This window comes from Macrobrachium nipponense, chromosome 28 (genome assembly GCF_015104395.2).
Source record: "Macrobrachium nipponense isolate FS-2020 chromosome 28, ASM1510439v2, whole genome shotgun sequence".
Classification (NCBI taxonomy): domain Eukaryota; kingdom Metazoa; phylum Arthropoda; class Malacostraca; order Decapoda; family Palaemonidae; genus Macrobrachium; species Macrobrachium nipponense.
This window is the reverse complement of record NC_087217.1, coordinates 55,890,778-55,913,853: the sequence shown is the minus strand read 5'-3', so window position 1 is coordinate 55,913,853 and position 23,076 is coordinate 55,890,778. Positions and strand designations below refer to the sequence as shown.

At 46.4% G+C, this 23,076-nt stretch overlaps 1 protein-coding gene across 6 annotated transcripts in view; it reads left to right on the top strand.

Annotated features, from left to right (window-relative positions):
* Window positions 1-23,076, top strand: part of LOC135201753 (E3 ubiquitin-protein ligase TTC3-like) — a 202,299-nt gene that overhangs the window by 54,214 nt on the left and 125,009 nt on the right. For all 6 annotated transcript variants that reach the window (XM_064230982.1, XM_064230981.1, XM_064230980.1 and 3 more), the window contains one exon: window positions 11,414-11,584. In XM_064230982.1, the coding sequence (XP_064087052.1) occupies window positions 11,414-11,584 (171 nt within the window). The remainder of the gene's footprint in view (window positions 1-11,413; window positions 11,585-23,076) is intronic.

The following is a 23,076-nucleotide window of genomic DNA, read 5'->3' as shown; positions in this document are numbered from 1 at the left end:
CGAAGTGGAATAGGTTTGTTATTATTATCGAGCAGAAGGAAACTTTTCCCCCCCCCCCCCCCCCCCCTTTTTCAAGCAGGCCATACTTTTAAAGCGAAACAGAATTCGCTTTAAATGGCAGAAGCTGAGTTGCGTGGGTTGTCGTACAACAATACCCTTGTTTTAGCGTTGTTCCTTAACACCGGAAACTCCCTGGAAGGTTGCAGGGAGGACCGATTAAAATACACTTAAAAATAACCAGTCCTTTCCGGGTTTGCCATCCGTAGAGGTAACTCACGATATGCGGTATAATGACGTTGAACCCATACAGTTAATAGTATTAACTCAAAGATAAAATACGTAAGTATTTCTAGTCACTTGGACAGCTAATTCTTCTAACTTACATTACATTTGATTTCCTCGACGATGGAAGAGAGAGAAATGGAACAAAATCGAACGGTCTTCGTTCTCCGTTCGCCAAGAGAATGAATTAATAAATTATTTGAAGGAGATCTTCAAGTTGAAGAACCGAGGACCTAAAAGAAAAGGACAGTTCAAGCTTCTTATGTTTATTGGACCGAAGACTTCATGGACGTCGTCTACAAGTCTCTTTCTGTGGACGAGCCTTCCTGGACTAATGAATGAGAGCTCTTCGAATCCGAATTGTCAATGAGAGTTATTCGCTGCTTACGCCGGATAAATAAAAATGTTATTAAGATCTTTATCAATGAGAAACTAACCCATTTACGAGACAGAGTTTGATTTTTGTCAATGAGGGGTCATTCCAACTTTACTTGACAAAACCGTTTTTTGACCAAAAAACAATTAGTATATTGCTAATGGGGGAAAAACCCACTTACATGAACAGAAAGTAATCCAGGAATTCGCGGCATATAGTCTTCCCGATTCCCACCGAAAATCGAGGAAGGGCCAGGATTCCTGGCAAGAGGAACTGGGGCTTACGGGCCAGGCAGGACCCTAATGGTTCCCCTTCGGCAGCGGCAGTCCCGAACAAACACAGAAGAGGCGGTTTATGACATCGAAATCTAGTTTTAAAGTTTTTCTGGAATCATCACAAGTTCCATGGATTTCTAATTGAACGCTCCCTTCGTAGAGAAAGCGAAATGTGGACATCTTGGTCCTGAGACCAAGCTCTTCCTCTTCTGCGACGATGCCCACTGGCAAGAGAGGAGAGCAAGGGATCCTCTATCTGAAGGCGGGGGTTCTTCGAAGAAGGAAATTCGGGTATGCCATCACTGTCAAACTCCTGGATCTTTATTGAGTTCCATGCAAAGGAACGTCATGTGGACGGGTCCTGGAGAACTTCCTCTTGCGAGGAATGTGTCCATATAGGATTTTGTGCCGAAAAGGATTAAATAAAATTAGAGAAAACAAAACCAAAACATTCCATTACTAAAAAGAATTGAACAACGGCCCCCCCCCTCCCCTCTCCTTGCCCCCCACCCACCTCCCCTCCCCCTCCCCTCCTTACCCCCCCCACCACCTTCCCCTGAACCCCCCCTCCTCCCCTCCCCCCCCTGTCCTCCCTTCCCCCCCCACCTCTCTCCCCCCACCTCCCCCCCAGGCCCCCCCCCCCCCCTTCCCCTCCCCCCCCTCCCCCTTTTTCCCACCCTTCCTTCCCCTTTTCCCTCCCTTGAACTGGCCCCCCCCCCCCCCCTTGAAAGCATAGGGCGCTTACTCGTCTGCAAGAGCGTCAGGCTACGATCAAAACTTTCCATTTAGAGCGTACGTGACGCGGTCGACCTCAAAATGGTTTCCATCCTCCGCGTCCTGAACGCGAAAGGACGTCGAGGTCTGTTCAAAGCGTCCTCCATCAATCCGAGTCATGGTTAGTAGCGTCCAGACGTGTAAGACATCGAAAGGGGCGTCTTCCAAAAAACGGGGTCCTGGCCAGCGTCCCAATGTTTATGAACGTGAGGCGTCTTTCCAGACGTGTCCTGGTGAAGTCGTTCTCTACGTGGGTAGGACGTCGAGCATCTTCAAAAGCTAACCTCCACGTCTCACTGCGTAGGGACGTTGAGCGTCTTGCAAAAGACGTCCTCTGGGAGAGTCGTGCCGAGCGGTATTCGGTGGCATAAGAACACTCCAAGTGTTCTGAATGGGCATCTCAGTGATTGCATGAAAAGGCCACCTGAGAGGCGTTCCTTGGAGAGGCCGCAACGCTGCGCCTGAAGTGTGGCGAGCACTATCTTGGACGTCTTTGTAGTGGGCAAATGAACACGTTCCAGAAAACGCGCTCACAAAAAGGAACGCCACCCCGAAAGGCATTGAACACCGAGGTTTTTCTGAAAAAAACATACTTTCCCTTTTGAGGGTCTTGAAAGGCGTCTTCGCAAGGTTTGTTGCCGAGCCTATTAGTGGTAAAGAACGCAGTGTGTTCTGAACGGCATCTTAGCAAGGTCTTTGCTGAAGGCGTACCTGAATGCATAAAACGCTAAGCATCCTGAAAGGTCACCTTAGGGGAGTTATGGGGAGAGCCATTTTTGCCACTCGAGCGCCTTCATGCACCGAAATGCGCGAGAAAGAAGAAGGTGTACGGCGATCGTCGTTGAGACGAGCCTAAAGACCTTCTTTACCTCCTAACAAAGGCGACGGCCGCCTGTGCGACATCTTCCGTCTTTGTAAGGCAAATGAACACTTCAAGAAACTCGCTCAAAAAGGAACGTAGAGAGTTCTGAAAGGCCTCCTTCGAACATTAAGAGAAGCTACAAGGAGAGCTTCCTGACGTGACACGGCGGACCCAAAAGCGTCAACACGAGTAACTTGAGAGGCGTCCTTGTGAGGGACAGCGCTCATGAAGTTTTCCTAAGCAGTGTGTGATCTTCGTCAGGATTAGTTTTATGGACATTCACAACTCCTGACAAAGACGACGGCCGCCTGTGCGACATCTTGCGTCTTCGTCACGCTCATTGACCCTTCCCGAAACGCACTCAATATGACGCCTGTGCGTTCTTGGCTGCGAAATTGTAGAAGGTGACAAGCGAGGAGGAGGAGAAGGAGACTGCCTGCTTGACAGACCTCGAATCCTTCCTGCGGCAACTGTGTTCTGCCCTTCTCTTGGCGAACTTAGGCCCACTGAGAAGGACTGATTCTGTGAGAAGACGAGGGGACTCCTCCTTGCTTCTCACAGTAACAATGCTAGAGCCATCTGGGTGCTCAAAAGCGTCCTGCTCCGATGACGTCCTATTTCCTTCTTACGTTAGAAAGTCTTCAAAATATTAAGGCTGCGATCACAATCGCATGACAATAGAGAGAGAGGACGTGAAGCGTCCTCCTCTATAAGCTTCTGTTTAAAGGGCGCGAGTCCTTCTGAGAGCTCCAACCCCTGTGCGGGGAGGATGCCTCGGAGGACGAGAAGCAATCCTTCATGATTCGTGCACGTGCACGATCTTTGGCAGCCTGGGAAGCTTCCTCAGGACCTGCCGAAGGGACGGCAGATTGGTGAGGAGTCTCCGTAACCCTCCTTCGGTTTTCGACTTGCCCCCTCCCTGGTCCTGGGAGTCCGACAGAGGTCTAGACCTAGAGGCGTTATAGAACTGATCTGACGCCCCTCCACAACACTAGGGGCACTAAATCAACATCACTACACTCACAACACTGATTGGAGAGCGAGCACTTTAGATTCCAATTACTGATGTAATCTACCATAACAGACAGGGCATTACCTCTCACAGACACTTCTCTCTAGGCCCGTAGGCCATACCACAAGGTTAGGCGAAATAAAGTTTACAGGAGGTTAGTAGGTTATTTACCCTGACTTCTGTTTACTGATCTTGGAGGCAAACCTCCTAATTCTATTACGCTCTAATTTGCGTACAAACGAATCATACATCTTCCTTCGGAATCAGTCAAATATCACACCAATTATACATTGATGTTTCAACAAAAATTATGTACACGTCGTGCATATTAAGTGAGAATCTATCGAAAGTTTCGTTATTCTCACCTAACCCCTTTGCAGACAACAAAGTCTGAAACTAGCCTAACTAGATTGAGACGTCTTATGTCAAGAAAATCAAAATTAAATCAATTTATGATAGCGTGTGCCTAGCCGCAAATCCAAGTTAATAAACCATAAAGAAAACAACCAAGATACTTAAGCGGCAATGAAGTTCCAAAATCCTAGGCGGAGGTAATGAAAACAGGTGTTTACATTACCGGCGACAGAGAAAAATCTGAATAGAAGATGGGAATGGTTCTTGACACCCGCCTCCCACGGTGGGAATGGGTACTAACCACCTGGCCGACCACTGCGTGTGCCGGGAGTTTTGAAATTCTGTCGGACTTCGGAGAATACAGCTATATATATATCTGGCAGGTAAGTGTCATGAACAAAATATATTTAGGCATGAAAATGACATCAAAATATACTAATTAGTGATTATTTATCGTCGGAAAATCCCGTGAAAAGGCGAATTCACCGCAAACAATGGGTAGATAAGGTCCAGAGAAAAATCCGCGAATCTGGAGAACGCAAATAGGGGGGCCCACTGTAGAGGTTGACCCTCATGAATTGTGCACTCGGTGTCGAGGGCGAGAATGGTCTCGCACCGAGCCATGTGATTTATGTGTTGTATGGTCGGAGGAGCAGTGGGAGCGTTTTGGGGGGAGGAAGAAACCGCTTAAGCTGGCCAAGGAGTCATCGGAGGGTTCTCCTGTTACTCCCTTGGTTACGGACACGTCTTCTTCTTTTCTCCCTCCATCTCAGCTCCCTTGTATGGCTCCTTGTCCTTCGGGGGTGGGTGGGGGGGGGGATGGGGGGGGATATCTCGCTCCTCCTCTCTCGATCAGTCGAGCGTGGAGGATGGGGCTAGCTACCCTGATGATCAATTGTATTCGGGGTCGTCCGTTTGCTCGGGGTGGGAACTGTCCCCCCCTGGGTGAGGGGAGACCCCCCCTCTTACTAACCCGACTCTGTTTCCTTCTTCAGATCTGCTTGCCACGGAGGATGATCTCACCCGGGCCTGGTACTCGCTGGGGCTCCAAGGGGCACAGAGTGTTCAGGGGCTGCTGAGTCATCTGGCGAGAGGGGCCAGGCCGGTAACTCACGGCCCAACCACCATGACAACCACGACGGTATCCACACCTGGCTACGCTGCTCCACCTCACCTGGTCTATACCCAGCATGTCGCCATGGTTACCCTGACAATTGCTGTTCAGGTGCCGCTGCCAGAGGTGAAGAGGTTTACCATGTCGCCGCTGCCTGGTTTTGCCGCTCTTGCTCCAGCCCCTGACTTCCGGTCTCCCAAGAGCTCTCCCCTGGACCTGCCTCCAGTACAGAGGGTGCCGCTGGTTCCTGCTCTGCCTCCTGTTCCTGAGATTGCTGCCGCTCCAGTTCCAGTACCAGTTCTTGCCGCTGTTGTTCCTGCCCGTGGTGTTGCTGCTCCCACCCCAGGTCCTTCCGGACAGGTGCAGTCGGGCCCTTTTGCTTCGGCAACTGCCCCGGCTCCATCCTGGATGGAAGACCTGACGATAGTCCTGAGGAAGCTGACGACGAAGAAGAAGAGGAGGAGGAAGGTGTCTTCGTTGTCTTCGTCGTCTTCGTCATCGTCTGCCGCCACTTCCCCTTTGTCTTCTAAGGCCCCACAGCCGAAGAAGGTTGCCTCCCCCCCCCTCCCAAGAAGGCTCACCCTGAGACTCCTAAGGGTCCATCCCACTCCGATGGGACGGTTGGGACTTCCGCTGGTCCTCCTGTTCCTTCGGGAACGGGGCCCGTCTCTCCTTCAGCAAGGAAGAAGACGGGGACTGGAGGAGTGCCGACTAACACTGGTACCTCCTCGCCTGGCGCCAGAGGTTCTGCCTTGGCGCCAGGTACCATCTCGGCCTCTCGTTCGCAATAGGTACCAAGTGTATGGTCACCTGCAGGTGACCGTGCAGCCAAGACCCAGGCAACCGAGTCCGCTCAACGCCAGGATCCAGGCACGGAGCGGAAGACTGGCGGGGGTCGCCCAGGTGACTTCCACCAGACCAGTGATCGCTTTCACGGCGATCCGCTGGTACCCAGGGTTGACGCGACTGTCCCAGACCGGCCGCGGGCTGAGGCGAGGAAGCGGTCCCCTCGGTTGCCTGGCCTCGGCTGGTCCAAGCGGCGTGACGCGCCGTGAGGACAGGCCTCGTTCCCACTGCGACAGCGGACTCTGCCAGTCCCATGGCCGCCGCTCCTACCAAGACCGGGTGGAGAGGAGGACCAGCAGCAGCTCTTCTGACGCTCGGGACCGTCACCGCTGTTTTCAGTCCAGCCGCTCGACCAGGCCTGCAACTCGATCGCCACCGCGGGTTGGCGATTGCCTGCGGCCCCCCCAGCACACCGGTTCTGCCGGTGGGCGAGGGTGAAGCGTTAGGTCTACCTCTCCTATCCTTTCAACTTTCTCGGGCTACACCGGGAAGAGCAAGATGACCAGGAGTGATCGCGAGGGGCGCGCTCCTTTCGATCCCGCCACGACGCCCTACGAACCTGGCACGGTCCTAGGACCGACCAGATCGTACGCGCAAGTGGCAGGAGGAGACCATGAGGTGTCTGTTGCGGTTCCTCCTGTAGAAGGAGGTGGGTATCGGGAGGCGTTCTCGCTGGATGGGCCTGACGGCCCGTCTCCAGCAGGATGCAGTCACTCCCGAGATCCAGAGGTCGTTCGCTGAGGTTATTGCGCTGATCCGTCAGCACAACGACCTCGGGGAAGGTTTGCCGCTCCCCCCTTCCGAGCCTACATCGGGTTTGGAGTAGTTCTGGGGACCCAAAAAGGAACCCAGGACGACGGTGGGTCTGCCGCGATCAGCCTTGGCCGACAGTGTGCTCAGCCAGGTGGATGCTCTCGTCTCCGGACAGGCGGATTCGCTTCGGTCCGGCAGGTCGTCCAAGCTCCTTCCCTCACCTCTACCGCGACAGAGGCGCTCTTACGTGCCATTAGAGGACCCTCTGCCGCCCAAACAGGTTAACCCGGAATTAGCTAGGCTAACTCTGGGGGGGTGTCTGCAGCAGCTCCTGTTGGAGAACCTCTGGTTCTCACAGCAAGAGGCACTTGCCTTGGAATCTATCTTGTGGATAGACCTGTGGTCCCTCACAGTGTCTAAAGCCGCGGCCTCCTCGGGAAACATCATTCCTGAAGGGGACCCGGCTTTCGTGAGACTGTGCCAGTCTGGTGGTAGGGCTATCTCCTACTTGGCCCACCAGATGGCTAACCTTTGGGCCAACCTGGCACTGAGGCGTAGGGACACTGTCCTCACTCGAATGACCAGGGCGGCTGGGCGAGAGGTGGCCTTGGGTCTTCGCAACAGACCGGTGCGGAGTTCCTCCTCTCTCTTCCACAGAGAGATGGTGGACGCTGCGGTGGAACAATGACGCACTGATGAGAGTGACCATTTAGTCCACCAGGCAGTCTTGAAGGTGGCTGGTCAACCTCGAACGAGTGCGGCTAAGCCCAAGAGGTTAGCTAGCGCTTCCTTTGCGGCTAAGACGATCGCTTCGTCGAAGCCAAGAGGAAAGACTCTGCCTTCGACTGTAAGGGGTGACCGTAACCAGCCCTCCTCACAGTCCTTCTTTCGAGGAGGAACCGGGAAGAAGAAGTCGAAAAGAGGAGGGAAAAGCTAGGGACAGTGTTCCCCCTCACCTGCTGCTGGAAGTTGGGGGTGGTGCCTAGCGAGCCATTGGGCAACAAGGCAGCGCTGCGGAGCGGAGACCTGGATAGTGAACGTCCTTCGGTAGGAGTCTTTGCTACCCTTCGAGTCTCGGCCACCCCTCACTTCCAACCCGGTCCATCATCATCAGACGTATGTTCCTGGTTCGGCCAAGGACGTGGCGCTTTGGTAAGTAGAAGCCGTGCTGAGCAAACGAGCTGTGGAGATCGTATAGGATCAGTCGCCGGGCTTCTACAGTCGACTTTTCCTGGTGGAGAAGTCCTCGGGGGGGCTGGCACCCGGTGATAGATCTCTCTCCCTTGAATCAATTCGTTCGCCAGACTCGGTTCACGATGGAAACAGCACGGTCAGTGCTCGATTCCATCGGAGAACGACCTCCAGGAAGTACCTCCGCTTCATCTTCGACGGGACGGTGTACCAATTCAGGGCACTTTGTTTCGGTCTCTCAACCGCCCCACAGGTGTTCACACGAGTGTTTACGTTGATGTTGGCTTGGGCCCACTTGGTAGGGATACATCTTCTGAGGTAACACGACGATTGGTTAGTCCTGGCGAGCTCCCACTCACAGTTGCTACAGGACAGAGATCGACTCCTCGAATTCTGCCATGATCTGGGGAAAGTAGTGAATTACGAGAAGTCAGATCTCGAGCCCAAGCAGAGGATGAAGTACCTGGGCATACTGATCGATACGGTAGCAGGGCGAGTCTTCCCCGCAGATTCGCGGATCAGCAGGTTCAGGGAGGCAGCAAGACAGTTCCTGTCCCTACAGGAGCAGCCAGCTGAACAGTGGCAGGTGGTGATTGGTCACCTGTCGTCTCTCGAGAAGCTAGTCCCTCACGGGCGTCTTCACCTGCGGTCTCTTCAATGGAGACTAAAGGAGTGTTGGTCACAGGCAAGAGACCCACCTTTCTTCCCCGTGTCTCTCACGGAGGAGGTGAGGCAGGACCTAGCCTGGTGGCTGGACGACGGGAACCTCGTAAGAGGAGTGCCTCTTCGCACTCCTCTCTCTCTTCTCTCTTCTCTCTTCTCGCTCTCTCTCTCTCTCTCTCTCTCTCCCCCCCCCCCCCCCCCCCCCCCCCCCCCCCCCCCCCCCCCCGGAGATGTGGCTGTTCTTGGACGCATCGACCGAGGGATGGGGCGCACACCTGAAGGAGTTGCTGGCTGTGGGTGTGTGGAACCATCACGACAAGCACCTTCACATCAACGTCCTGGAGCTCAAGGCAGTGTTTCTCGCTCTCCAAGAGTTTCAAGATTGACTGGTGGGACACACGGTGGTGTTGATGAGCGACAGCACCACAGTAGTGGCATACGTCAACAAACGGGGGCCCTTGTGTCCCTCCCGTTGCATCAGTTGACGTTGCAGGTGCACGAGTGGGCCGAGGCACGCTCGGTAGAGCTGTCAGCCCGCTACATTCCAGGCAAGAGGAACGTGATGGGAGACAAGCTCAGCCGTCGGGATCAGGTGATAGGAACAGAGTGGTCCCTTCACCCAGACGTGGCGGAAAGGCTCTTCAACGTGTGGGGGCGTCCAGTCGTGGATCTATTTGCCACCCGGCACAACAGAAAACTCCAGGTTTTCTACTCGGCTGTGCCGGACACATAGGCAGCTGCAGAGGACACTCTTCAACACCCGTGGGACAACATCTTCGTGTACACCTTTCCCCCGTTCTGTCTGATTCGCAAGGGGATCAGCAGGGCGCTGGTCACCCCGAATCTTTGGATGATCCAGGTGGCACCCAAATGGCCTCAGACCGTTTGGTACCTGGACCTGCTGGCTCTGCTTGCCGAAGCACCAAGAGAGATTCCCCCCTGGCACAACCTCCTGTGCCAGCCACACGTAGAACGGTACCACTGGTCAGTTTGATCCCTGTGTCTTCACGGCTGGCTGTTATCCACCATCTCTTGCGAGCGAGAGGCTTTTCTCGCAGCACAGCAACAGAGATGGCTGGGTACCTCAGACAGTCCTCTGCAGCTGTATACCAGAGAAAGTGGGCCGTCTTCTGTGGTTGGTGTCGTGGACGGGGTCTCTCTCCTCTCAGAGTCACTATTCAGCAGGTAGCGGATTTCCTAGTTTTCCTTTGCCGAGAGAAGCTCCTCTCCGTCTCTGCAGTTAAGGGATACAGAGCCTCCCTGGCCCTAGTCCTTAAACTGCAAGGAGTGGATATCTCCTCCTTCGAGATCTCCCTCTTTATGAAGAGCTTCGAGAGGTCTTGCCCACCCAGGGAACTCAGGCCTCCGGGATTGGATGTGACTCTCGTCCTTAGGAGTTTGACTCAAAGACCCTTCGAGCCACTCCGAGAGTCGTCAGACAGGGATCTGACCCTAAAGACCCTCTTCCTGCTGGCCCTGGCATTGGCGAAGAGAGTAGGAGAACTTTATGGTCTTTCCTTCGACGTTAAGCATTCCAGGGGATGGGGATTCGTGACGCTCGATTTTGTCCCGAACTACGTAGCGAAGAGACTGAATCCTTCAGTCCCTGACGACCGGTTTGAGTCATTCACGATCCCCTCCCTGAAGTACCTCACTGATAATGATGCGGATGAGATGCTGCTTTGTCCTGTGAGGGCGCTACGGCGCTATCTGAAGAGAATTAGACACCTCAGGCCTGAGTGCCGACGCCTCTTCGTTAGCACCGGGGTTACCAAGAAAGAGGTTTCCAAGAACACACTTTCTTTCTGGCTGCGTGAGATGATCAGGAGGGCGTACGACACGGATGGTAGTGACTACACTCGTACCCTTCATCTGAGAGCTCACGAAGTCAGAGGTATTGGTCCAACCAACTTCTCCATGGCGCAGGTTCTGAAGGCAGGGGTTTGGGCCAACCAGACCACCTTTACTTCCTTCTACCTTCGGGATATCACCAACAGGTCCTTGAACTCCTTTTCCTTGGGACCCGTGGTGGTTGCTCAAGTTGTGTTGTCTACCCAGCACCGGAGCGTACAGAACAGCATTGCATCCTTGTGTGACTGCATGAATGGGCGAGTGAAAGAGTGTGTGACTGTCTTCTCTTCCTCCTTCGTTCTTCCTCCTCTACCTGTGGGCAGAGGGCTGCGGTCATCACTACGCTGAACAGGAAGCAGATGCAGGTAAGCTACACGACTGAGCTCCATCCTATCTCTTTCAGTAGGGATAGGAGTGTTTATCCACCATTCCCTAACAAGGTGGGGAGTGGAAGCCAACAAGAGACAAACCCATGACTTCATTTTGGCTCTTGAAGTAGGGACTAATTCTTGTGTATTTGCTATTTATAAGAGGTACGCTTGCCTCCCTCTTATAAATTTGGTTCAGAAGTCTGACCACTGATCCTGCATTGCATACCCCGATCAGCTGGGCAGAGGCTAGGATCCCTCCCTTTGCTCTTACGACCAGGTAGGGAACCAAGGTCGGACAAACACCAGTCTGTTCATAAAACTCAAATTCCACCCACCAAAAAGTGAGTCTTCCTATTGTTAAAGGGCCGAGGGTTTGTATACATGTCGGAACAAATAACAATTTGTCGGAAATTGTATTTTTCCTAACTATACAAACCTGAGGTCCTTTACACATAGTTCCACCTCATGCCACCCCTCACTCTGCGTTACCTGGGCCTAAAGCAAAGTGACTCCTCTCCTTGCAGTCGATCTGACACGACGGGTTCAGCTGCCGCTAAGTACCTTCCTATTGTTAAAGGATCTCAGGTTTGTATAGTTAGGAAAAATACAATTTTCGACAAATTGTTATATTCTGGTACATTTGCCTTAAAATTGATATTTTTTAGTATCTGGTGGATTTTTTTCTATAGAGGTCTGCTGTGTCTCGTCGAGCTCAGTTAGAGACACTGAGGGAGTCGAATCAACGACTATTGGCTCAGAAGGCGATGTTGGAATCCAAGCTTGAAGAAGTACGTTCCACATCAACCCAAGAAATTAAGGCATTGAAGCACCAGTTAATAAAATTAGATTGTGATAAGCAGGTAAGAAATTTAACATTGATAGTGCATTGATTACTACCGTTCAATTCTTTGTAACATTATTGCTGGTATATTGAAATTTTTTATTCAAGGTATTGTCTGATATATATTAATTTTTACACCAATGGATACGATACAGTAATGAATGTTGAGAATTGCATCCTCAGGATATCAGCTGTTTAATTTGATGCTGCTGAGTATAAGAGGGATATCTTGAATTATTTACTCCTTGTAATGGAGCATGATGGTATACTCCTTTTAATGGATCATGATGATATACTGTGTTATTGCAGTTTTCCTGCACATGTATGTGTAAGCTTGCTATTGAAACATAGATGATGGTACATTAATGTGATCTAGGGGAGAATATAGAGAACATGATTGTAATAAGTTTATTTAAATGTTGCATACGTATTAGTAAAATAGAATAATTTAGGTATCATGTACATTTTCACAAATACTTTTCAATCACATGCATGTTTGTGGTGTGAGCTGAATAGGTTAGTGATACCTATTACAATGATTGTAGTTGTTCATAGGAAATATATATTTTTTTAATTTACCATAACCTCCACAGTACGCATTTGTTCCAATACGGTATACAAACCATCGGTCCTTTACAATAGGAAGGTACTTAGCGGCAGCTGAACCGGTCGTAAGCCTTTTGAACAAGGGGTTCGGTAGTTAACTACTTGTCCAGCAGTTAGCAGTACGCTCGACTGCGAGGCGAGGAGCCACTTTGCTTTCGGCCGCGCTCGTGGATGGACGTGCTGCTCTTCGTCTCTGCCCGCTTCTGTCGTAAGCTTTGTTTTCTTCACTGCGTGAAGGCTTTCTCACTTTTTCTTTTACTTGTGTGTGTGGCAAGTACAAAAGTAAGTGCGTGTCTGTTTTTACTTTTCATTTTATTATGGAAATTACTAACCAAGAGCTGGAGAAGGCCCCCCCCCCATCAACCGTAGACTATGCCCGGGTAATGGGGGCCATAAGTGTGGGGCTTTCCGCTCTTCCGTGGAGGTAGATCCTCATAATTTTTGTGCTTGGTGTTAAGGGTATGAATGCTCTCGCGCCGAGACTTGTGATACTGGCGGTCCGCGGTTAACAGCGCAATCACTCAACGGCGAATCGGTTTTACGGCGGTCGTCAAAAATATTCATTAAAAAAATAAGGCATTTTAAAGGTATCTTTACGTCACAATTTTCAGTTAACAGCGCCGCTAGCACCGTTGTCTAACGAGTTCATACATTTGTAGAAATGCCGTTCAGACCATAAAGGTTATGCAAATATATTAACAAATTTTATGGAGAGTTATTACGTAGGTAGCTATTAGGGTAAAATATATGCCTCTGACGCTGTTCTATGCCGAAAATATCAAGTTACATAAGTGCAAATTTTAAGCTATGGATGTGTCGATCGATTTATCAATGTTCATGCTTTCATGCTCGTAAAAATGTGTATGAAAATGTATTAAGTGAAAGGTATTTTATTTCTGTACAGAAATATGATACAAAGGCAGCTTTTGAAACTGCCCTTCACGTTATCAAATACATGTTTTTTCATGTTCTTTCTTGTGAGCCGCCGCCGCCTGCCACTCTTCCGAAAATATAGATTTAAAAAAAGTGCAAATTAGCGATCGATGTGTCGATTTTATAAATGTTTATGCTTTTATGTTTAAAATGTGTGTGAAAATGTATTACGAATAGGGTATTTTTATTTGTGCAGAAATATGATAAAAAGGCAGCTTTTGAAACTGCCCTTCAAGTTATCGACTACGATGTTTTTTCAAGTTTGTTCTTGTATGCCGCCGTCTGCCGCTCTTCCGAAAATATTGAGTTAAAAAGAGTGCAAATTTAGCGATCGAGATGTCGATTTTTTAAATGTTTATGCTTTTATGTTTAAAATGTGTATGAAAATATATTACATAAAGGTATTTTCATTTTTGTACAGAAATAAGATACAAATTAAGGCAGCCTTTCTAACTTCGCTCCACGTTGTCAGGGGGGGGGGATGTTTTTTCATGATTGTTGTGTCCGCCAGTTCCGAAAATGCATTGTGTTATTTTTATTAATTATGCATCTTTTCCAAAAATCCTTTAAAAAGTTATACATTATTTCACTGTATCCAAGAATATTGTATGTATTCTCATATTGTATTTTTAAAAACTATGGCAAATTTAAGCCAGTATTCCGCGGAGCGGCCAATGTTGTGGATTGAAATCAGCTGATGAATACAAGTTTGTTTCACCATAACGCAATTCTGAGCGAATGCTCCTGCTTCTAGTTAGTATAAACGAATATCTACATACTTGACTTATATGAGACAAAATTATTTTTCTTATACAGCGTTTTTTGTTTTTAGGTGGAAATATTATTGAATATGTCTCATTGTGAATGTGAACTACGTTTTTTTCGTTAACAGATTACGTTTGGCGGCAATGTTTATGCGAAAAAAATTACGTGATTCTGTTCGCAATAATCCTTTATATCATCGTAATACGAACTTTACGTTATTTATCTTATATCAGCGTGAAACCAACAGTAAAATGTGTTCTTTCAAGCACAGTACTTTTGATTAAATGATTTATCCCAATTTTATCTACGGTTGTGTTTGATGGCATAACGTTTACTGCAGTTTTATCCTTGTTGCGATGTACGATAAATAGTCATTAGCAGCTTGAACAGTTTTCTCAGCTTCAATTATAACTAGGTTTAAATTTAACAGTATATTTCCCGATTGATCTTTAATCTGTATTGATCTCTGATCTATAGCGAATAAAGTTATTACATTAAGATATCTCAGTTCTGTTCTATACATAACGCCATTTATAAACAACTACGGTAATGGTTGTACTGTAGTACGATGATGAAATACAAGCCCAAACGGATGTTATCCATTTCGGTTGTACTTAAAAAAAAAAGTATTTTCGCGTTCGGGTGTTCATGGCTGTACACGTTCACACAACGAGTATAACGTTAAAACCATACTTTCATCATTCTCTTTTGCTGTTATTGAACTTATGTAACTAGAAGATGGATAAAGTTAGGCCATTGTAATTTGATCTCTTATAAAATCAGACTGTCGTAAGACTAATGATCGTAACCTGAAGACTACAGCTACCTGTACACTGTATAAACTTTATTATATCTTTACATACTCTAGACACCCAAATGTACTGTACAGTAAATTCTATAGTACTATACTGCATAAATATAATTTTACTTATTGCGCCGTTGTGGGATTACAGCGCCTTTGACTGGTCTAGAGTTTCGAAAGAAGGTGTGCGGTGGCCGTAGGCTTCAAAATCGCTTAGCGTCGAAAATCGCTTAGCGTCGGCGGCCAGGAACGGAACCCCTGCCGCTAACTGAGGGCCGCCTGTACATGTATCTTTTGGTCCGAGGCGCAGTGGGAGCGCTAAGGGGGGAGGAAGAAGCCGCGGAAGCCGGCTAAGGATTCGTCAGAGGACTCCCCGGCTACGCCCTTGGTCACTGATTTGTCTTCCTTTCTCCCTCCGGCTCAGCTCCCTCGTATGGCTCTTTCCCTTCGGGGGAGGTTTCTCGCTCCCTCGATCATTCGAGCGTAGAGGAGGGGCCGAGATACCCCGACATCCAGTTGTACTCGGGGTCCTCCGTTCGCTCGGCCTGGGAACTACCCCCCCCGGCGAGGGGTGACCCCCCCACTGATCTGCCCAACTTTCCCTCCCTCAGACTTTCTGACCACGGGCAACGATCTCGGTAGGGCCTGGTACTCGCTGGGGCTGCAAGGGACACTGACAGTCCAGGGGCTGCTTAGTCATCTGGTGAGAGGGGCTACACTGGTCACTCACGGGCCTACCACCACGACTACCACAACGGTATCCATGCCGGGCTACGCTGCTCCGCCTCACCTGGTGTATACGCAGCACGTAGCCACGGTGACCCCGACAGCCGCTGTGCAGGCTCCGCTGCTGGAGGTTTCCTTGCCCATTGCTACGCTGCCTCCTGGTTTCTCCGCTCCTGCTGCAGCCCCGGACTTCCGGTGTCCCAAGAGCTCACCATTAGACCTACCTCCTGTGCAGAGGATGCTGCCGGTTCCTGCCCCGCCTCTTGTTTCTGATTTCATTGCCGCTCCAGCCTTGGTACCAGTTCCTGCCTGAGGTGTTGCTGCTCCCACCCCAGGTCCTTTTGGACAGGTGCAGTCGGGCCCTATTGCTTTGGCAACTGCCTAGGCTCCACCCTGGATGGAAGACCTGACGGTGGTGCTGAGGAAGCTGACGAACAGGAAGAGGAAGAGGAGGAAGGTGTCGTCTTTGTTTTCATCGTCGTCGTCGCCTGCCGCCGCTTCCCCTCCAACTTCTAAGGCCCCCAAGCCGAAGAAGAAGGCTGCCTCCTCCCCCCTAAGAAGTCTCGGCTCCGTCTCGCTCCGGTGGGACGGTTGGGACTTCCGTCAGTCCTCCTGTTCCTTCGGGAACGGGCCAGTCTCCTCTTCCGCGAGGAAGAAGACGGGGACCGGAGGAGTGTCGGCTAGTACTGGCACTTTATCACCTGGCGCCAGAGGTTCTGCCTCGACGGTAGGTACCGTCTTGGCCTCTCGTTCGCGAGAGTCACCGAGGTGACCGGACAGCCAAGACCCAGGCATCCGAGTTCTCTTGGCGTCAGGATCCAGGCACGGGACGGAAGACTGGAGGGAGTCGCTCAGGCGACTCTCACCAGACCAGCGATCGCTCTCGTGACGACGCGCTGTTACCCAGGGTTGACGCGACGGTCCCAGACTGCTCACGGGCTGAGGCAAGGAAGCGGTCCCCTCGGTCACCTGAACCAGATCCGGCTGGTCTAGGCGGCGTGGCGCGCCGTGACGATAGGCCTCACTCCCACCGCGACAGCAGTCTCTGCAGGTCCCCTGACTGCCGCCCTCTTGATTTGAGACTGCCTTGACGGAGTTACGCATTTCCAACCTATGGTTGAAACTGCGTAGCGGGCAAGAGGGCTTTCGAACTGGGAGAATTATCTCCTAGTTTGAATCTAAATGTCTCAATTTTTCTCTTACTTGAAACATTTCCAATCTCTTACTTTTCTTTCGCTCAGTTGCTGCCCCCTAGCTGTCTCCTTCTCTTCACTAAAAACCCTCGTGCAGGTTAGGTAGAGCTGGGTCTCTGAACTTAGCTTTACCTTGACCAAATGCAGGGGACTAAGCGGTTTGGTCCGCCGCTCGATTATGTTTGGACCCTGAGGATATTGATGTGCTCTACATCAATATTTAATTGGGGCGGGACTACATGTGGGGACTGCCTATGAATCCGGGGAGGTATAGTCTCCACGGTAGGACTCTCGGCAATTTATCCGGAATTGCCCTCTAAAATAAACATGCGTGGGGATGATTGCATACTAGCTATGCCCTCTCCTATCAAGCGGGTTTTGCTTACACTTGAGCCAATCATGTTATGTTAGAGCCATCCCTTCGGGGTAGGGTAGGGAGTGGACATTATGGGAGTTGGCTCTGCTGTGTGTCTTTGGTGAGGGGGAAGTCTTTGAGAGGAGACCCAGTTTTTACCATGGCTTGCAGTTGGTTTCTCTGTTAAATTTCAAAAAAAAAAAGGAAAAAAAAAATGGAAATTGACTATGGAACTCAGTCCCCCGGAACTGTGACCCCTGACACTAGATAACCATCTGACCCTGGAACGAACAAGGACACCAGTTTTGGGACACTTCAATCCAAAAATATAGCAACCATGGAGCCTTTTAACTAGGCCAAAAAGATTGATCAAAAGAAAATTCCAGCCTAGCCCTTCGCTAGGTTTATTTGAATCACTTTTTGGAAAAGACAGTTGGACAAGATTTTTGACAATAGAAAGTGAAAACAAGATTTCAAATTTAAAATTGGAAAATTATTTACTGACCAGATACCCAACAGAAAACATGAAATTTCGTCAAACGCAAACAAATACATGGATAGTGGAAACCACTACTAAAGCTCAATCAGAAAAACTACTTACAAATTACGAACATAGATAACACAAAAATAAAAGTCACCAAGCATAATAAACTTAATAGTATTTGTGGTACAATAATCCTGCCAAATAATGATGACGAACTAATAGATAAAAATATGTTAATGGACTCGCTCAAGAAAGATATAAAAACATTGAAGATTGTGACATCTATGATATCCCAAGTAGGAAAAATTCAAAAAATTAATATACAAATAGCTAAATTGAAATTTGAAGGAAATGAAACTCCTTTAACTATTAAAGTATTAGGGCAGACGAGAGAGATAAAGACCATATATCCATAAACCACTACAGTGCAAATCATGTAATAAATTTGGCCATTCAAATAAAAATTGTAGAGAAGCTCCAAGATGTGCATGTTGTGGATCATACAACCACACAACAAAATGGGACTGTGAAAACCCAATTTGCATAAATTGTGGTCAGAATCACCACTCAAGATCGAAGGAATGCGCATATTACCTATACAATACTGAACTAAAAAATCTTACAAGAAAGGAGTGGAATGTCAATAAGAGAAGCGAAGATAGAACTAAAAGTAAGAGGTTTACAAGACCCAGCAAGGAAAACACATATAAAGAGGTAGTAAATAAAGAAGCGCAAAACCAAATTCCTACAATATTGCACAGTATAAATCAGACTGAAAATACTCATAATATTAAGGAAACCCAAAATTCAAGCTCGGAAGCTACAGAACATATAAGCAACACAAATAAATTTATATAATATATTACCAACACCAGAAATGCAAGAAGACATGATGAATGTGGAGGACAAGCAAAATACAAAAGAGCTAAGTCAAAGACAAAAAAAGACTACTTGAAACAACCCCACCCAAATCCAAGAAACAAATTAAACAATCAGTAAGACCCAAAAAATCTATATGGAAAAAAATGAATACCGAGTAGACAAAGTCAACGAAAATTGCTTGCAAACTAAAAATGAAAAAAGAGAAACCCAAATAAAAGAAAAAGTTAAAACATCAGATAAAATTGAAGAAAGTATTGAAATAGAACCCAAGATCAAAAGCATTTAAATGCACCCCTAATTAAAAAGAACACCTGAGACTCTTCAGCCAATAAAGAAAACAATAGCAGAAATACATCACCACAAAAGAAGAACAAAGTACAGCAAAATTATACAACTTCAATAAAATTCAAAGTCAGGAAACAAACAAATAAAGATATTAAAACAAAACCCAAAACCTTTTAAACTGTCTATTTTACAATGGGAATATTAGAGGATACGTATCAAATAATGAAAACTTAAAATCATTAATTAGAGAATGTAATGCAAATATCATTTGCTTACAGGAAACTAAAATAGGTAACAATGTTATCAATGCTGGCATAAATATAATGTGTGGAAATCAACACCAATTTTAAATGACAACAGCCAAGGAGGAACTGCAATCATAACGCATTCGTCAATCAAATGCCAACCTGTTAGGATTAACTCGGTAATACAGGCATGTGCAGTTCAAGTATTCCTGGAAAAAAAAATAACAATATGCACAATATACATGGAACATCTTTAGAAAGTCGCTTAATAGATCATCTTGGAAATAATAGACCATTACAAGTGGAAGATTTAGAAAATCTAATAGAACAATTACCAGACCTTACCTATTAGTAGGTGACTTCAACGCCAAACATCCCATGTGGGGAAGTACATCACTGACAGGAGAGGAAACACTGTCCTAGATTTTATAGATAACAAAAATTTGATTATTTTAAATGATGGTTCTCCAACAAGATTTGATGTTTATCATAATACCTCATCTGCAATAGACATCACTTTATGTTCCCCAGAAATTGCCACAGATTTCAGTTGGAAAGTAAATAATAATTATTTGGGAGTGACACTGGCCAATACAAATTGAGCTAAAAAATAATAATAATATAACATATATACCGAAGAGGAAAATGGAGGAAGCAAATTGGAATTTATATAAAGAGAAACGTGATTAACAAAAAATATCTGACTTTACAAACCACATAGAGCTTATGAACATCTAATAAAAAACAATAGATGATAAAGCAAATGAAACTATTTCCAGTTACCTCAGGCAATCGACTAGACCACTGGTACCCTGGTGGAATGAGGAATGTAAAGCAGCAAGGAAGATAACGAGGACATGCTTTAGAAGATATCTGAGACATAAAATGTGATGCCAATAAAATTGCATATTTGAGAGCTAAAGCAAAGCAGAAAAGAATATTCAAGATAGCCAAAAGAAATTCATGAAAAAAATATTTAATAATATAAATTCTAAAACTCAAGACAAAGAAATCTGGAAGAAAATAAATAAACTGCAGGTTAGATATCGGCCAGAACCATTACCTACATTAAAAGTAGAAAACAACTATATTTCAAACCCAAACTAGTAGCAAATGAATTGGGTAAATGCTTCGCCAAAACATCTAGTATCTCGAACGATACAAAAAAATTCAATTAAAATAAAAAAATTATGTCCCAATACCAATAAAATCTAATAATCAGGAAATCTATAATCTTCCTTTCACCATGGAAGAACTGGAAAATGTCCTGAAACTTGCAAGTCCAACAGCTCCAGGGGAAGACAAACATTAGATATGAAATGATAAAAAATCTACCAGATGAAAGCAAAACCTCTTATTAGAAATTTTTAAATGAATTATGGCACACTCACAGCATACCTAAAACTGGAAAGAATCTTTAATCATACCAGGATTAAAAACCAGGAAAAGACCAGAGTCACCAAGCAGCTATAGGCCAATAGCCTTACTAGTTGTCTAAGTAAGATATTTGAAAAAATGGTGAATAACAGATTAATATGGTATTAGAAAATAAACAGCTATTATCAAACAGACAGTTGGATTCAGGAAAAATAAAAAGTACCATAGATCCCCTCTTAATGATTACAAGGGAGATACAAAATGCAATGGTTGGTAAAAAACAAACAATAGGAGTATTTTTGATTTAGAGAAGGCATATGATACACCTGGAGGGGAGGGATTTTAAAAAAAATTGATAGAATGGGAATAGGAGGCAATTTATATGAATATATTAGGGAATTCCTATCTGAAAGATATATAAAAGTCAAAAGTGGGCGGGGGCAGAAATCTCTGAATCATTTATCCAGGAGGAAGGAATTCCCCAAGGCAGTGTACTAAGCGTGGCATTGTTTTGCTATAGCAATAAATGAGATAATTGAAATGATCCCACCAGGAGTCCAAGGATCCCTTTTGTAGATGACTTCGTCATATATAGTAGTGGTGAAAAAGCGCTGGACATAACCAACAGATTGCAAGCAGCCATAAATAGGATAAAAAAAAATGGGCGATAACAAGGGTTTTTAAATTTCACCGCAAAAAACTAAAGCGATCAGATTTACAAGATCAAGAAAACAGGAATTAATTCCTACTTTATTCATAAAAAATGATATAATTGAATATGATGATGAGATAAAATTCCTTGGTGTAATACTTGATAAAAAACTTACATATAAAGAACATATAGAACAACTGGCTGATAAAAGTAAGAAATCCTTAAATATAATAAAAGTAATTGCGCATAATGACTGGGGTGCTGATAGAACCTCTCTGATAAAAGTATATAAGGCTATTTGTCTAAGTAAACTTGATTATGCGTGTCAAGTATATGGTAGTGCTTCTAAAACCCTATTAACAAAACTGGATGTCATACATAACATGGGTATTAGACTATGCACGGAGCCTACAGAACTTCCCCGTGGAAAGTCTGTATGTAGAAGCAGGAATAGATCCCCTGAAAGTACGAAGAGAAGAAATTGGATTAAAATATATAGCTAAAATAAATAACCTTAATGATAATCCAAACACCAAATATATGAAGAACATAACAAATAATTATGACAATAAACCAAGAGCCTCTAAACCATTGGAAAATAGATTAAAACCTGATATAGAACATCTAAATTAGGAAACAAGTAGCATATCAAAAATAACCACTCCGAAAATACCTCCGTGGAGACATGCTAGAATAGAAATCTGTGAAAAAACATTTAATAAAAATAAGGTAACCGATGCACAATTAAAGAGTGAATTCTGTCACACCAGGAAAAACATAAACGGGACATTAGTATTTATACAGATGGTTCCAAATCGAAGGAGGGTGTAGGCTATGCTGTAGTAACAAAAAATATAAAAATAAGGGAAAAAATTCCCCAACCCAAAATATGCTCGATATTCACTGACAGAGATAAATGCTATATTAGAGGCTATAAAACACACCTTTATGGTGGGGAAGGAAGGCAAACGATACCTTTGTAATATACACGGATCTTACAGTGCTTTAGAAGCGCTAAGACAATACACAGTTTCTCATCCCGTAATTGAAGCAAATAAGGGAGTGGATAGATATAATAGTAAAACGGAAATCTATAAATATAAAACTATGTTGGGTCCCTTCCATTGTGGGCATAAAGGGTAATGAAGGAGGTGGATAAAGAAGCCAAAAAGTCAGTAAAAAAGGAGTCTATCAAAAAAATACAAATACCTTACAATGACATTAAAACAACAATAAATGAATACTGTCAATCAAAATGGGAAAAGAATGGCTAGAATTGAATCATAAATTAAAGCATATTAAACCATCTGTAAAACCTTGGAATAGACAACAATGTCAAAGAAGGGAAGATGTCATATTAACAAGATTAAGAATAGGACACACATACTTAACACCACAAATACTTGATGTGCAAGGCGAGGAAAGACAGGCCCTTACTGTGACCATTGTCGCTACTCTGGTCACAGTCCGTCATGCACTGATTGAATGTAATAAATTCGAAAGAAAACGAAGATCCAACAACATATATAACATACCACTTGAAGAACTATTGGGAGAAAATGCCCCGCTTCAAAACATAGTAAATTACCTCAAAGAAATAAACCTGCTTTATATGATATAACACGTCTTATAGTATCATAGTTATACAGTAAGCGCTGAATGGCCTTTGCTGCCCCAGTGCTTGGTGTTACACCTAAAATTTATAAAACCAACCAACCCCTGACTGCCGCTCCTACCGGGACCGGGCGGAGAGGGGAACCAGCAGCAGCTCTTCTGACGCTCGGGACCGTCACCGCTGTCCTTGGTCCAGCCACTCTCCCCGGGAGAGCCGTTCGACCAGGCCTGCAGACCGATGGCCACCGCGGGTTGACGATCGCCTGCAACCCCCTCAGCACACCAGCTCTGCTAGTGTGCGCGGGGGGAGCGTCAGGTGCCTCTCCGATCCCTTCAACTTCCTCGGGCTTTACCGGGAAGAGCTAGGTGATCAGGAGCGATCAAGGGGCGCGCCACGACGCCCTACAAACCTGGCACGGTCCTCGGACCAACCAGGTCGTACGCGCAAGTGGTAGGAAGAGACCAGTATGGGTCTGTCGTGGTTCCTCCTGTGGAAGGAGGAGGTTCTTGGGAGGCATTCTCTTTGGAAGGGCTTGACGGTCCGTCTCCACAGGATGCAGTCACTCCTGAGATCCAGAGGTCATTTGCAGAG